A 15,956-nucleotide genomic window follows, 5' to 3' on the forward strand; every position below is an offset into this window, starting at 1 on the left:
GACAACAAAAATGTGAGCAGTTTCCAACCACTCACAACTGTTATCAAAAGAAAGAATTATAAACAAGTAACGAGAAGCAATAATAAGATCGGCACATGTCACTTGATGCACTTATAATTCACTGACTGCGATTCATAAATCTAAGTAAATTAGAACATTGGAATGTTGGGAGCTCCATTGAAGACCATGGAGTGCTCCGGGCTTCTACGGGCCGGTAAAGGCCCGCAGAGCAACATTCCAATGTCTTACAAAGGCCTCTCGGAGCTCGAGGGGATTTAAATCTCCTCGGGCTTCGAGAGGCCTTTGTTTTATTTGTTAGAACATTCTGCCCCCTAGTGGCAGAATGTTCTAATAGCCTTATAGTCCTTCGTAGGAGGGCTATACCGGCTATTAAAGTCCAGCTCCCTTGTTAAGGCCGGAGCGGGCCTTTGATAGCCGGTATAGCTCGCTACGGGGGGCTATAGGGCTATTGGAACATTGGAATGCTGAGAGCTCCATTGAAGACAATGAAGGGGCTCCAGGCTTATAATGGATGGGTAAAGACCAGAGCCCCAACATTCCAATGTGTGTCTTCGCGTTTCCCCCTTTTTAATTTGGAAAATTCTACCTTTATTGGGTGGAATGTTCTAATAGCCTTATAACCCTTCTGCCTCATTCTACAGCAGTTGTTAAAAGCCCTCTGCCTCAGGTTCAGGGCTTTTAACAACCAGTATAGCCCATGACACCGGTCTATAAGGCTATAATGAAAAGCTTCTGTCCATGTGTTTCAAACGGTGCAGCTCACCAGCAGCCCTGAGTTGAGCTCCTGAAGTAATGATGTGTGTGTGAAATACATGCTGGGCTTGACCTGCATGACATTTAGTGTCATGTCATGTGGGCTCAGGATCTGGAGATATTAAATTATCAACTTAATGTGGAAAATGTTAGTGATAACTGTTCGAATAAAAAAAATACCATTTAAATACCAACTTTTGTGGAAGGTAGGCTCAATGCTAAATTCTCATCCATCACGTCTAAGAGGAGATCAAAACCTCTCACCTGGTTCCACTCAGTCAACACGCTTGGAGGTGAAGACTGGAGGCCTGGATGCAGAAGTCTGCCTTGCTGCTTTAACAGGGGATACACCCAAAGAGAAAGTCAAAGAGGGAACATGCTGATTGTCTGCAGTTTAGAATATCAGAATCTCTTCCTTTTTTCTTTTTCTTTCTCTTAGTAGTATATTTGAAAATGTCGCTGTTTGCATAGTAATTGTTCATGTAAATTTTATTGGTTTTATTCAGAGTTACTACATGGAATGCTAAAGGAGTAAATAACCCTATTAAAAGACAACGGGTATTAACCCATTTAGCCAAACTAAAAACTGACATTGCATTGATCTAAGTAACTAATTTGTCTGAAATTGAGGCACCTAAACTGGAAAGATGTTGGGTAGGCAATGTTTTTTCCTCCCCAACTCTCGGCAAGAAAAATTGAGTTTCTACCCTCTGCCACAAGAAATATCAGATCTCAGTTATTCATCAAGAACCAGCCTCTGGTGGTCGTTGGCTGATTATTAAACTACTCATTGATCAGATACTTATAGTTCTTTTTAATGTATACGCACTGGTTAATGTTGATAATGTATTTTGGACCCATATCTCTGAGAAACTTCTTTTATTTGATGATGATTAAATTATTTTTGGTGGAGATTGTAACCAGATCCTTGACCCTATATTGGACAGACATTCCTCAGTTAAATTTGTCAACAGTAAGATGCATTCTCGATTCACTTCCGCCATACACCGCAGGTCCTTAGTCGACATCTGGAGAGTGTGCAACCCAGATCTTCGAGAATATAGTTTCTACTCCCCACCACATCAGTCACAATCTCGAACTATTCTTCAGTAAATCTTTATCCCGGCAGGTTCTTCACTCCAAAATAGGTTCTATTTTAATATCAGATCATGCCCCAGTTTATGTTGATTTTGATTTGATACCTTTTACTCCACATGCCTGGTAGATGGCGCTTTAATAATACATTATTATCTGATCCTAAATTTTCGGACCAATTCAGCACTTTTGCTTCTGAATTCTTTTCTTTTAATTCTACTCCAAACTCCTCTCCCGTAATGGTTTGGGACTCTTTCAAGGCTGCAACTAGAGGCTTTATAATGAATTTTGTTTCTAAAAAAATATATATTTTGAAGCCCAAACTACCCAATTGCTTACCAAAATTAAACAACTCAAGCTTACCTATCATCACTCAAATACTGGATCATCTTTAAAGAAGCTTATTGATGCAAAACCTACCTTCAATAAATTGACCACAGAAGCTGCATAGTCTTATCTTTTAAAAAGTAGTTGTCGTTATTATGGAGGTCAAAATAAAATGGGGAAATTATTAGCTAAATATTTGAAAATATGACGAGAACGGACTAAAGTAGAATCCATACGGAACGCTACCGGTACTTCATTATTTAAAGACAGCGACATTTTGAACGAGATTGTTTCCTTCTACAAAACATAATATACTCCTGAACAACACCCATCCTCACAAGACCTCTCTGCTTATTTTCATTCTATTGACCCCCATCCCTCACATCATACGGATTTAGCTTCTTTAGAAAAAGATATCTCCCTTTCAGAAATCACGCATGCAGTCTTGGAGTTAAAAAGAGGGAAGGCTGCTGGTCCTGATGGATTTACTATTGAATTTTATGCACATTTTGCCAACTTGCTTCTTCCAAATTTATTCTTTTTAATTTGTTTATTGCAGCTGGTTCTTCTTCTGAATCTTTTCAAGAAGCCATGATATGTTTAATCCCTGAGGATAATAAAGATCCTTCTCTTTGTAAAAATAACCACCAAATTTATTTAGTTAACATTGATTATAAGATATTTACAAAGATCCTCACTCTCCGTATTGATCTTATATTACCCAATCTTATTGGCCCCGAGCAGTCAGGTTTCGTAAAAGGTCGCCTAGCATCTGATAATTCCAGAGTTTTCTTTAACATCCTTAGTAAAGCCTCCTCTCTTGAATACCCCATTGCTGCTATAGCTTTGGACGCAGAAAAGGCTTTTGACATGATTGGATAGAATTTCATGTTTCAGGCCTTCAAATGGATAGGACTTCCTTCAAAATTAATCTCCTTTATTTCTTTATTATATACTGGCCCAAGATCATCAATTTTCGTTAATGGTAACACCTCGGACTATTTTCCTCTTTTCAGAGGTGTAAGACAAGATTGTCCGTTATCACTCCTCTTATTTATATTAGCATTAGAACCCTGTTTAACCAAAATTAGACAAGGCACTCAGATTACTGGATTCCAACTTGGTACTTCACATGTCAAAATGTCTCTTTATGCAGATGATATTCTCTTGTATTGTTCCAATCCAGTCACATCTATTCCCTCTTTTCTCAATCAAGTGGATAGTTTTTCTCAACTTTCTGGATATTGGCTTAATTCAGACAAATGTGAAGTCCTACCTCTTAATATGTTATGCCTTAAACACGATTTTATGCTTACTGGCTTTTCTTGGCAACCATCTAAAATAAAATATCTTGGCCTATGGTTTTCTTCTAATATTTCAGAAACTTTGAAATTCAAATTTTATTGTATTCTCAAAACTCTAACTGACTCTATTGAACGTTGGCATCCGCTTTTTCTCTCTTGGTGGGGAAGATTAGATTCTATCAAAATTATGCTTTCCCCTTTGATTTTATATATTCTTTCAATGATCTCGGTACATATTCCTGGGTTTTATTTTAAGAAGATTGATTCTCTATTAACAAAATTTCTTTAAAAGCAGACAACTCCTCTGGTGGTCTTAAGATTCCAGACTTTAAATTTTACCACTACGCTACTCTTTAAAACAATCTTCCCGTTGGCTTTACCTTGATCAATGCATTCATCCTCCTATTGGGATTTCTATGGAAAAAAAAAATTATATACCCTTTTGGCTTTAAAGAGTCGCTTGCTTTTACCAATACTATTGCCTCTTTCCGCCCTCCAGTTATTTCACATACGGGTAGACTTCTTATCCCTCTTTAACCCTCCTCTTATCCTTCACCCTCTTCATTAGATCAACAACCTATTTGGCACAATAATTTACTACGTATAAAAAAACTGCACCATTTACTGGAAATCCTGGAGACTCAAAGGGTAGTTTGGGATTTCACAACTATTACTTGATGGTGTTCCCTTATCCTTTTCTGCTCTTCCAACAAAATTTGCACTTCCGTCATCCTTTAAGGCACAGTATAGTCATTTGCTTCCTTCTCTTCAACAATATCTTGATTCTTTACCATCCGCTCCCGATTAGCCTCTGAGATGCTCCACCCTTTTTCCTTATTAACCTCTTCTCCTTCAGCTTCCTCTTTAAATAAGCATCTATTTCTTTCCTCAGACAGAGTCACAATGAAAGCTGAATTGGCTTGGGAAAAGGATCTAACCGAGTGCTGGTCGACCCTCATTTGGGACAAACTATGGTTCAAAATTAATAAAAATTCCAGAGCTGCTAACACTTCTCAACCCCTTTATTTTGTTTACCAAAGCCTCTTATTCACCCCTGCTAAACTTGCATCATTCACTTCAGACTCTCCACCTACAAGCTGGTTTTGTCCCAGTACTTATGCTGATTTAAAACATATGCTGTTTAAATGCCCTTCTATTTCTTGTTTTTGGCAATCAATTTTGTCTCAAATTAATAAACATTTTTAAACTGATGTTCCTTTCTCCCTATCTTCTATTTTCTTAGGCTCTTTATCACCTCTATGGCCCCAATCACCATCACATTTTAAGTCAATAGATTTATTATTGGCAGTGGCTCTCCATTTAATAACGTCTAGTTGGAAACAGGCTGAAAAAGTCACCTTTAGAGCTTGGTGGAACGCCGTCTGTTTTCATCACAGACTTGATACTAATTATATTACTCCCATATCTGTATCTATCAAAAGAGGTCTTTTGGGGCTTCCTTTGTCCACCTACCTAACTTCGGTTGCTTCTTCCTATGCAGTACTGGTCAATACTTCGGATGAAGTTCGGAAACCTACATAATGGAATGTGTTGTCTTTTTTCCTTCTTTACTTAGCTTATTATTATACTCCTTACGTTGTATTCTGTATTACAGTATGATATGTTTTTATGCTTATGGTGATGTTATGCATATGTTATTTCTCTTTAACTTTAGAGATATAAAGTTGTAATATATTCTCCTCCCCTCTTTTCTTTCTCCCTCTCCCTCCCCCCGCCCACCCCTTTTTTCCTTTTACTTCATACAGTGTGTTCCTTAATAATGATTGCATTTTGGTCTTATCTTTCTTTTTATAATTATATATAATCTAATTGAAATGTATTGTACTTTTAAAAAAAATATTATTGTACATGCTATTTTTCTTCTGTTACCTTTCATTACTTAATAAACTTTAAAAAAAAGAATACCAGAAACTCTTGGCCTGGTTTAGGGGCCTGAGAATTTGCTTCATCACGTTCAACTTTCTTTAGGACTAGCTGGATCAGAGAAGAGCTGAAAATACGTACAGGAAGCCAGAATTCCATCGAAGGCAGACAGTCTCAGAGACCCACGAGGAGAAAAACTGTAAAGTGTCAAATGCCAGATACCAAGGGACATATTTAGAAAGGGCTTAAAGCCAAAGGCTGTTTAGAACAAGAGGAACCAGGAGCTATATTTAGGCAGGTCCTGCACACGTGCTCCAAGGCAGTAGTAGGGAATACAGGGGTGTGCAGTTCCTAAGGGTTGAGGAAGAAAGGTCTTTTCTAAAAAGTGCCCTCACACACCCCGAAGGATGTCGTGCTTCATCATTGGGCCTTGCTCCTCATCGGGCTGGCGCTGCAAAGCCCGACGGGCACCCACGAAGGGGCTCTTTGGTGGAGATCTTTTTGGATGAAGCCGTAGGGTGAGTGCGGGAGTGTGGGCTTGGTAGTGCAGTGAGTGAGTGGGTTAAAATAGGTCTAGGGCCGTCCTAACTAAATGTATTTATTCCCAGGGGGCACTAGCCTAGTTAAAAGTAATCAGCCCCAATTGGATATAATGTTCCTCCAGGGCTAGTGTGGTGCAAAGGGTCGACATGTTTCATGCCACGTTAGCCCCTAACGGGTCAGGTGGCACTTCATCAGGACCAAAGGAATGAAAATTGGGTAATTTTAGCACCAACGCAGGTCTGGTTCAGTGGTTTCCAAACTAGTAACCAGAAGCAGTTAGACGCCTCGGGTTGAGTGATCCCGAGGTGAAAGACCTAAGGGAAATGGGGGGGGGGGGGGAATAAAAAGAGAGCAAAGAGGACCAAGGTCTTATTAAAAATCCATGACACAGAGTGCAGTCGTTTTGCTACAAGTAACTGGAGTCTAAAATCAAGTGAAAGCGCCAGTCACGATGGCCATGGCTGGATTGTGTGACCGGGGCTGAAATTCATCCGAGTACCACCAGTGATGGTGCTGGTGGTGGTGATTCCAACCTAGCATAAATTGTTCTAGCAATCGCCAGAATTGTGCGAAAAATTGCCATTGATGTGTAATAGTGACATAGGGAGTCGTGTCCCATGGTTTGAAGTTATTCATAGCAGGCACAATAAATCAGGCATACAAGCGGCGCATCCATTGTGATTGTCACTCTCTTAGAGAACAGGCGGGTGCTACTAGACGAAAATTCGCCCTCCAAAGTTAGCGTCCCTTGTCATCAAAACGATCGCACGGGGGGAGTGCTGGTAATATACAATAGTGATACATGAAAAGGTGGGACCGCACTTGCCATGGGTCACTGTGTATCTGACCGAGGACTCACCCCTGAAGATCGGGGCTTGTGTTGGCGGGAATGGCAGAGCAAGCTCGTTGCTCTGATGCTCAAAAGGAAGTACAATTCAACAAATTTAAGGCGCTGCTCTTACCAGGGACTTGATGCGGCATTACCACACAAAAACATGAACATCCATACTCACACGGGGAGGTAGTGCAACTAGCGGCTGTCCTACAATCCCCCAATGCCAAGCCCAGTGAAAAGTTGCATTGCTAATGAAAGTGAGGCACCTCCAGCAAGAGAGACACTAAAAGACCACCCAGTCTCAGAATCATCCAGGCTGAGAGAGTAGCTTTTACTTGAAACATAAGAATTACAGCCAGAGTGTCTGGACTCTATGGTTTTGGACCATCGGACTATGTCCCTATGTCCAGATTGTCACCAGTGTAGGGAAATCAGGGATGGGAAAAGATGGGATCTGAGTTCAATGATTTAAGTCCCTGAATAGGCAATAGTCTCATTGTCAAAGGCGGTCTAAGCTAAGCGGAGGTGAATGTGCCTTCAATCGCCAGTCCTCGTGGTATGAGATTACATAGGTCATCAACTTGCAAAGATGGGCCAAAACCTACAAGCCATTTGTGATAAACTGAGAGACCACTGTCAGGGCCAAAGGGAAGAATTGTGAACTGAAGTGCCCCGACCCAACCACAAAGCAGCGAAACCTCCCTTGGTATTGCAGAAGATTCCCATGAAAGTACCCCTCCAGGGTCACCATCAGGTCCTCTGAGCCCCAGACCAGCAGAACTGGGGCAAGTGTCATCTGCACCTTCTTAAGCAATGAGTTAAATAGTCCATGGTCTTGAATCAGTTTCAGTCTCCCAGTCCTTCCCAGGGACAAAAAAGTACTTGGAACGGCAGCCAAGGCCATGTCCATCTCAGGGATGAGTTTATTTGTCCTTCACGCAGGTAAAGACATCACTTACTTGAAAAGAACAGTGGAGTTTGAACGAAGGACGGGGGACTGTGAGACGTGATTTCAGAAACTGAAGGGCAAAACAGAACAATCTAAAGGACCTACTGGGGCAACTGAAACCTGCAAGGGATCCGTGGGACCTACAGGTTCACCAGAGTTATCCAGGACCATGTTGTAGAGCTGCAGCGTGGCCTCTCTGATGCTCGCATTGTGCTGTGGAGTCCATAAGGGTCAGGGGAACTCTGGCATACTAACTCCAGAATTAAACCAGAGTGAATGTGGACAGGACCAACGAGGAGACCGTTCCCTGGAATGTCGAGGAGGCCACAAGCCCCTTGTGTTCTTACTTTGACTTATCTCCCAACTTCTTTTTGGAATCACCTAAAGAGGGTGCACAGGACTGGGACCGGCCTGATACCTTGGAGCAGGACCAACCCCATTGCCTGTGTTTGGCGACGTACAGCTTAGCTCCCCACTCATCTGGGCTCACTGCCAAGGACGTTTATGGAGACAACTTTTTGTGAAAGAACTCGAAAAACAGCAAGGAGCGGAGCTTGGGATCTGCATTCGAGGAAGCAGGAAAACCCAAAACAGTCATGAGCCAGCGGGCATAGCACATATATAAGGCTCTTGTCACTATGTCAGTGGGTAGAGCAGAGTGGCATTTGATGTTGAAAGCCCAACCTTCTGGCACGTTGGAGCTTTTTAAAGTTTATGGAGCCAGTCTGGTGCCTGGGGAGATTTACAAGGTAAGGAATTAGCAGTAATAAGAATTTAACATAACACTGTTCGCCTATTTCAAAATGGAGCGCCACACTCAATGTATGGGCTCAAAAACTTTACAAGGCATTGACAGCTATCAGAGCCCTCCATCATTTCCAAACCACAGGAATGCAGAACTCAAGGCGACTTTCATCGCCAAGCGCCCATATTGTTTTTGCTAGTGTGTGCGACACAAAGCGCGGAGCACACACACTCCGTTCCTTAGCAGACCCCAAAGTGGGGTTTCCTACTTTTTGGCTGATCCACTTGCAAGGAAACTCCTTCAATGTCAAACCCAGTTATGGGCGAGGCTTTTCTGTCTGTGGCCTCACACAGGGTTATCTAATCATTGGTTGTTACTTTTTGTTTCACTGTATATGAAGCTGAACTGTAGCCCAAGAGGATGAAAGGGGTACTGAACGCAAATGGAGTAAAGTATATATAATGTTTAATTCAAAACAGCAACTGATATTATACAAACACGATAAAAGCTGAAAAAAATGCAATATAAATGAAGCATTGGCAGAGCCAACTGGGTTGGACATTGTATAGTATTGTATTGTATGGATCTTTTGTATAGCGCGGCTGTCACCCATCGGGTACCCTGGCGCTTAGAGACAGAGATGATGTGGAGCATGTAGATTGATCAGCCAACATGGCAAACTGTGATGTTTTTGATTCGTTTTTTCCAAGTTATGTAAAATGTTTTGAAAGGGGCAGGGATATAAAAAAACATCTACCATTATAGAGGTGTAAATATATTTGAAAAGCAATGTAAAAAACACTTGTCACAAAAATAAATTTTAAAAAGCAAAGCCAATAAGTTTGGATTTAACGTGTTGACGCAAACAAACATAGGCACGCACAAACTCGCCGACGTTTTGCATAGTTCTCTGAACAATGAGCCTCTTTTTTGCTTGCTTTCTCCATGCCACTTTTAAAAAAAAAAAAGAAAGAAAATACCCCCATTTGTTGTGCTGCAGTCTACAGAGAAGCATGGCACGAATGGCCTGGTGCATTTGTGGACAGGTACTGCTGCTCACCAATACCCAAAGGGGCCTGTATTGACAGGCACCACTAACCCTCGACGCACTCAGAAACACATTTCACCGCCTCGCCTTTGCTTATCGAGGACTGAAGGATTAGGAGCAGATATGTTAAGGCAGGTTTGTGTGCACATCTAGGCTATCAGCAGCCTGTGACTGAAAGTGCACGCAGCACACTGTGCACAACACTGCAGGCACACATTCCTTACAGAGAGCCCAGTGGCAAACGTGTGTTGTGAGTGACAGCGGCGTTTATTGATGTGTGTGCCGTGCATCCTTCAAACCTGCTCCCTGCAAAGACCAGTGTGACTGATGGAGCCCTAACGACGCCTGCATGCTTGCAAGACCGCCACTGAATGCCATCGTAAATGCCAACAGTGGCCCTCCAGGAACAGAGCACCGAAAGCACCCAACATGCGGCCGCATCAAGAAAGAGGAAGACACACGTGAGGCGCAGAATGTGTGACAGACACTGGTGCGCGCATCGCGGCATCGCGCGGCGGAGAGGCGCGCTTGCTTGGAAAGGGCCACCTGGCCTCTGCGATATAATGGATGCAGTTCACACTCCGAGGTGTATTTGCCTTCAGCTTTTGTTTGTTGCTTTCTTGTGCGGCTGGTGTTGACTCCAGCTTTCCTTTCTCTGCTCTAACAAAATCTTAATTACATATGTACATCCTGTGGGATGGGTATTTACTAACACATATCTAACCGTCAAACGCCTTCATAACACGGCACTGTTGTACACCTGCTAACTAGACCTTGGGCAGATATTAGTTTCATGGGATAGTTGTTGTTTCTGCCATTGGCACTCTTTCGGAAACTAGCATGCTTTTACGACAGCACTCTCCTGGCTATTTCCCTTGGAGTGGGATGTGGGTCCTTCATGGTTCGAACTCACCTCCACCGACAGCGTCACCTCCTCCGTGGCCGCCATGATCCTCATGAGGTTCTGAAAAAGAATGGAAAGCAAAGACATGTCAAACTATCCTTCAACTGCACACCTTAGCTCATAATTTTATTATATTTATTAATGCATAGTACAAATGAAAATGTGGTTTATTGTTTGTACCAAATTAGAAAACATTTCCGGTGAGGGCACGTGTGGCGCTGGAGTGAGTGCCGCCCTGATCGTAGGGCACTCTCTACCACTTGTAGCTGGCAGCCTGGGGAGCGCCTCTACATCGAGGTTCACCTGCAAGTCCGTTTGGTATGTTTCATGGGGGTTTTTGATGAGACTAAGCACATCTCTGGCATCTTTTACAAATACAAATTGTTCAGTCAGCGCTCTTCATCCATTGGTCTGCTCGAGTAAATTCACAGATTGCTTCTTCCCCCCCCCTCCCCCACAGCAGCGGGCCAGCGTTCTCCACCCATTGGCTGCCTCACACTAAGGGGCAGATTTATGTTGCACTTGCGGCACTTTTGCGCCGCCGTTGCGTCACTTTTGTGACGCAGCAGCGGCGCAAATCCTGCGCCATGGTGCGGGGTATTTACAAACGTGACGCATCTCCCAGATGCGTCACGTTGTAAAGCCCTGCGCCACATGTAGGCGTTCCAGGGCAGGTGGGGGCGTTCCGGCGCAGGAACGCCTCCTAAAACTGGCTGAGTGAAATCTACAAGATTTCACTCAGTCACTTTTAGGCCCATGCTGCGTCAAAACCCTGCGCCTGCTTGAAGCAGGCGTAAGGATTGACACAGCATTGTAGAGATAGGGCCCCCCAGATCATTGCTGGAGCTGCGTCGCGCTTGCGACGCAACTCCAGCAATGCGCCACTTTTCAGCACAGATGCGTCACGCATCTGTGCCGTTTTTGCCCCATGGTGCGCCGCATTATAAATGCGGCGCATCCATGGTGGCGCAGCGGTGGCGCATAGTAACTGGCGCATCCCTGCTGATATGCAGGGATGCGCCAGTCGTCATAAATCTGCCCCTAAGAATGGAGGGGCAGATTTATAATAACTGGCGCATCCCTGCAAATCAGCAGGGATGCGCCAGTTATTATGCGCCACAGCTGCACCACCATGGATGCGCCGCATTTATAATGCGGCGCACCATGGGGCAAAAACGGCACAGATGCGTGACGCATCTGTGCCGTAAAAGTGGCGCATTGCTGGAGTTGCATCGCAAGCGCGACGCAGCTCCAGCAATGCTCTGGGGGGCCCTATCTGTACAATGCTGCGTCAATCCTTACGCCTGCTTCAAGCAGGCGCAGGGTTTAGACGCAGCATGGGCCTAAAAGTGACTGAGTGAAATCTTGTAGATTTCACTCAGCCACTTTTAGGAGGCGTTCCTGCGCCGGAACGCCCCCACCTGCCCTGGAACGCCTACATGTGGCGCAGGGCTTTACAACGTGACGCATCTCCCAGATGCGTCACGTTGTAAATACCCCGCACCATGGCGCAGGATTTGCGCCGCTGCTGCGTCACAAAAGTGACGCAACGGCGGCGCAAAAGTGGCGCAAGTGCTACATAAATCTGCCCCGGAGTATTCCTGAACAATACCTGCTCCCAGCCACGAGAAAAGCAGCACATTTCAGTGCCAGGGCTGGTGTGCCGTGGCCCCTTGTATTTTGTATATGTTAGTGAAATATTTTTGATTATTGGATATGTTGTAAAATCAATAAAAACGGCTGCACACTTTCGATTTCTCTTTCACGATATAAATGATCTACCTTCTTGCATGGGGTTTCAGAGAGCCCTCTTCAGCCATGGTCTTTCTTGTGTTATTCACATTTTGCTTCTGACCACCCACCCCAGCATGCACCGTGGAGCCCTAGGACAGCCCACTTGAGCCATCAGCCCCCTTCACTGTGCCTGGTGCCACTCCGCTTGAACGGTACTTGCACTAAGAAAGAGTTCCCTTACCTGTCCCAGACCATGGTGCTGATCTATGCTTATTTTGTTTTATTGTGCGCAAGCCTGGTCGCTCTCTAGACTCTGCTGCCCAACTTCCGCCACCGCGTGCAGTCCATGCGCCATGTCCGGGAGATGAATCGTGAGTGGGTTAAATCTCATTGAAAGATACAGAATGTGTGTGGCCAGGCGCATGCGCTGCTTGACCACTTTGAATGTTTCTTTCAAACTTTATTATAAAAACATTAAAAGAAAGGGCCATGTCCATACGCATGCTCAGGCAGACATTCTTGAAATGATTTTTTAATGAAGATTTACAAATTATTAAAAAAAAAAAAAAAGAATGGCAAAGCCAGTGGGCTGGCAGTAAACAACAGGACTAATGGTTTTGCCAATACTTATTTATTATAGACATCAGTTTGTGTGTAAACAGCTAAAGCTGCCTCTGGCTCAGATCTAAAAGCATGCTGCCAAGAGTATCAGGGGGACGTGCTGCCGCAGAACGAATGAAGGCGCATGTGGTCAGACTCTCTGTGCCTTCCCTTCACTGCAGCTCCCGGGCTGATCAGAAAGGCTTTCTGAGAGCCCAGCCAGAACAGCCTGGGGTTTATGCGGCAGCATCCCTGGTAAAAGACTTCTATTACCCACTGTTGCTGCGTCATAGCAACACAACACTCGGGCATATTTACAAGCCCCTATCACAACAGGGCTGTCACTTTTAAAGACATTCCAATGGCAATATGGGCTTTGCCTTATATACAAACTGGCGTTAAGTCACCTTACATGCCTTGTAAATAAGACCCCTTTTCACGCTATACTTGGCATGAAAGGGGCGGGCAATGGGTGTTGCGGTTGGCGTTCGCTGCAGCACCCATTGATTTTGATGCCGGCCCATATTTACAAGAGCAGGGTAAATAGGAGGCTGCGCCAAAATTAATACCAAAAAAAACCTGGTTTTAACATGGCTAAATGAGGAGAAATGCTTTATTTCTCTTCATTTTTGCTGTTTCTATGTGTGTTACATTGTGCAGCAGACATAGAAACAGCAAATCGCCATGAATGATTGTTTATGTGCAGGAAGGTGTCCCTTCCTGCACATATACAGTCATTAAAAAATTACGATTTGCAAGTTCTATGTGTTCTGCACAATGCAGTACACATAGGAGTTACAAATCGCCGTTTGTGATTGTTTATGTGCCGGAAGGGACACATTCCTGCACATGAACAATCATTCCCTGCAATGCAGGCACCCTTGCACTATGGTGCACAGGTGCCTGTGTTCGCGCTAGGCAGCTGAATTTAGCGCCAGCGCAGGGAAAATGCAGGCATGTGCTGTATTTTTGTAAATGATCCGCATCCCTGCGTTTTCGGGACGGATGTCACGCTCCACCATTCCCTCACCATGCCCCTCAATACATCTCTCTAAATCCTGTAATTCCTCTAGTTCAGACCTGGTGTCTAGAGTACACGAGATGTTACCTTAGTGAGGCCTGGCTGCTGTCTAGGAGGGTGGCAATGATGAAATGAACTGAAGTGAAAATCAGATTTATAGAACGTATCTAATGCCAGGGGTGTCTAGGCGCTAGCTCAGAGAGAAGAACTGCCAGGAGGGAAAAAATGATTAGTGATTGAATAGCCATGGTTTTATTGCCTTCCTAGAGGACAACAGGTCATTTTTAATTCTCAGTTTCAGTGAAAGAGAGCTCCAAAGTTTGGAAGTGCCAGCAAAAAAAGTTTCTGTCCCCCATAATGACGTCATTCTGCACCCTCTGTGAGGCAGGCAAAAGTCTGCAGCCTTTTAGCTGTCAGCACAGGCACTGGGCAAGAAGTGCCCTTTGTCCAAGCTGGCAGGAGGGTGACATGCTGTGATGGTGCTGGCAGGAGGGTGACATACTGTAATGGTGCTGGCAGGAGGGTGACATGCTGTGATGGTGCTGGCAGGAGGGTGACATACTGTAATGGTGCTGGCAGGAGGGTGACATGCTGTGATGGTGCTGGCAGGGAGGTGACATGCTGTGATGGTGCTGGCTGGAGGGTGACCTGCTGTGATGGTGCTGACAGGAGGGTGATATGCTGTGATGGTGCTGGCAGGAGGGTGACATACTGTAATGGTGCTGGCAGGAGGGTGACATGCTGTGATGGTGCTGGCAGGAGGGTGACATACTGTAATGGTGCTGGCAGGAGGGTGACAGGCTGCGATGGTGCTGACGGGAGGGTAACATGCTGTGATGGTGCTGGCGGGAGGGTGACATGCTGTGATGGTGCTAGCAAGAGGGTGACATGCTATGATGGTGCTGGCGAGAGGGTGACATGCTGTGATGGTGCTGGCAGGAGGGTGACATGCTGTGATGGTGCTGGCAGGAGGGTGACATACTGTAATGGTGCTGGGAGGAGGGTGACATGCTGCGATGGTGCTCACGGGAGGGTAACATGCTGTGATGGTGCTGGCGGGAGGGTGACATGCTGTGATGGTGCTAACAAGAGGGTGACATGCTGTGATGGTGCTGGAGAGAGGGTGACATGCTGTGATGGTGCTGGCAGGAGGGTGACATTCTGTGATGGTGCTGGCAGGAGGGTGACATGCTGTGATGGTGCTGGCGGAAGTGTGACATGCTGCGATGGTGCTGGCGGGAGGGTGACATGCTGTGATGGTGCTGGCGGGAGGGTGACATGCTGTGATGTTCAGTGATGGTGCTGGCGGGAGGGTGACATGCTGTGATGGTGCTGGCGAGAGGGTCACCTGCTGTGATGGTGCTGGCAGGAGGGTGACCTGCTGTGATGGTGCTGGCATGAGGGTGACCTGCTGTGATGGTGCTGGCAGGGGGGTGACATGCTGCAGTCATGAACCAGCCCTCACACGCAGCTCCTGGAAGACTAGCTGTAAGTCAAAAGAAAGTTCTGCTTCTCTCACCTGGTGGCGCTGAGGACACCTCCAGGGTCCAGAGGGTGACCCCCGCGAGGAGGAGGAGGAGGCAGCCTGCAGCCTTCATGGTGATGCTGGGGACGGTGCTGAATGCTCCGAGGCTGAGCCCCCGGTGGGTTTTAAGCTCTCCTTGGGTGGGGCAGTCAGTCCGCCTTGTCAATCACTCCTGTACATCAATCCGGATTCAAGGCGGGTTGGAGGCACACCCACCAATTTGTGGTGGAGGGAAGACTCCCTGCGTAATGACAGGTTCCATTCTGGGCTCAGTTTCTTCGAATTCCATTATCAATACCTGTTAATCATTGCTTGAGTGAAACTCTCACGAGAAATCAGATTAACGAAGAGATTCCTCGAAACCGAAGTTCCAGAGTAGAGCCGCCGCCTGGGACAGGTAACACACAGCGGGCAGCGGGAGCACGCGGGGGTCTGGGCTTCAGAGTCCCAGCGCCTTGCTGACACCCCGGGTGATCCTGAACACACTCACGTCGTTGTAATGTTATGCTTAACCATGCTTGTAAAATGGAGAAGATATTTCAGGCCTAGAGCTTCGATACCTCCGAGTCTGAGGCCGAGCCTGTGAGGGATCTCTGCTGAGTGACTGCTGAACTGAAAACCAGCACCGACTCTACTGAGCCCTGAACCTGCGCGGGAAATGTACCGAA

At 45.4% G+C, this 15,956-nt stretch overlaps 1 protein-coding gene across 2 annotated transcripts in view; it reads right to left on the minus strand.

Annotated features, from left to right (window-relative positions):
- The window catches only part of LOC146808584 (uncharacterized), a 64,629-nt gene extending 49,199 nt beyond the window's left edge, over positions 1-15,430 (minus strand). For both annotated transcript variants that reach the window (XM_085623606.1, XM_085623605.1), the window contains exons 1-2: positions 15,283-15,430; positions 10,418-10,468 (exon numbers count right to left, since the gene is read on the minus strand). In XM_085623606.1, the coding sequence (XP_085479732.1) occupies positions 10,418-10,468; positions 15,283-15,361 (130 nt within the window). In that variant the 5' untranslated portion in view covers positions 15,362-15,430. The remainder of the gene's footprint in view (positions 1-10,417; positions 10,469-15,282) is intronic.
- Positions 15,431-15,956: the final 526 nt, after the last annotated feature.

This window comes from Triturus cristatus, chromosome 8 (genome assembly GCF_964204655.1).
Source record: "Triturus cristatus chromosome 8, aTriCri1.1, whole genome shotgun sequence".
NCBI lineage: Eukaryota > Metazoa > Chordata > Amphibia > Caudata > Salamandridae > Triturus > Triturus cristatus.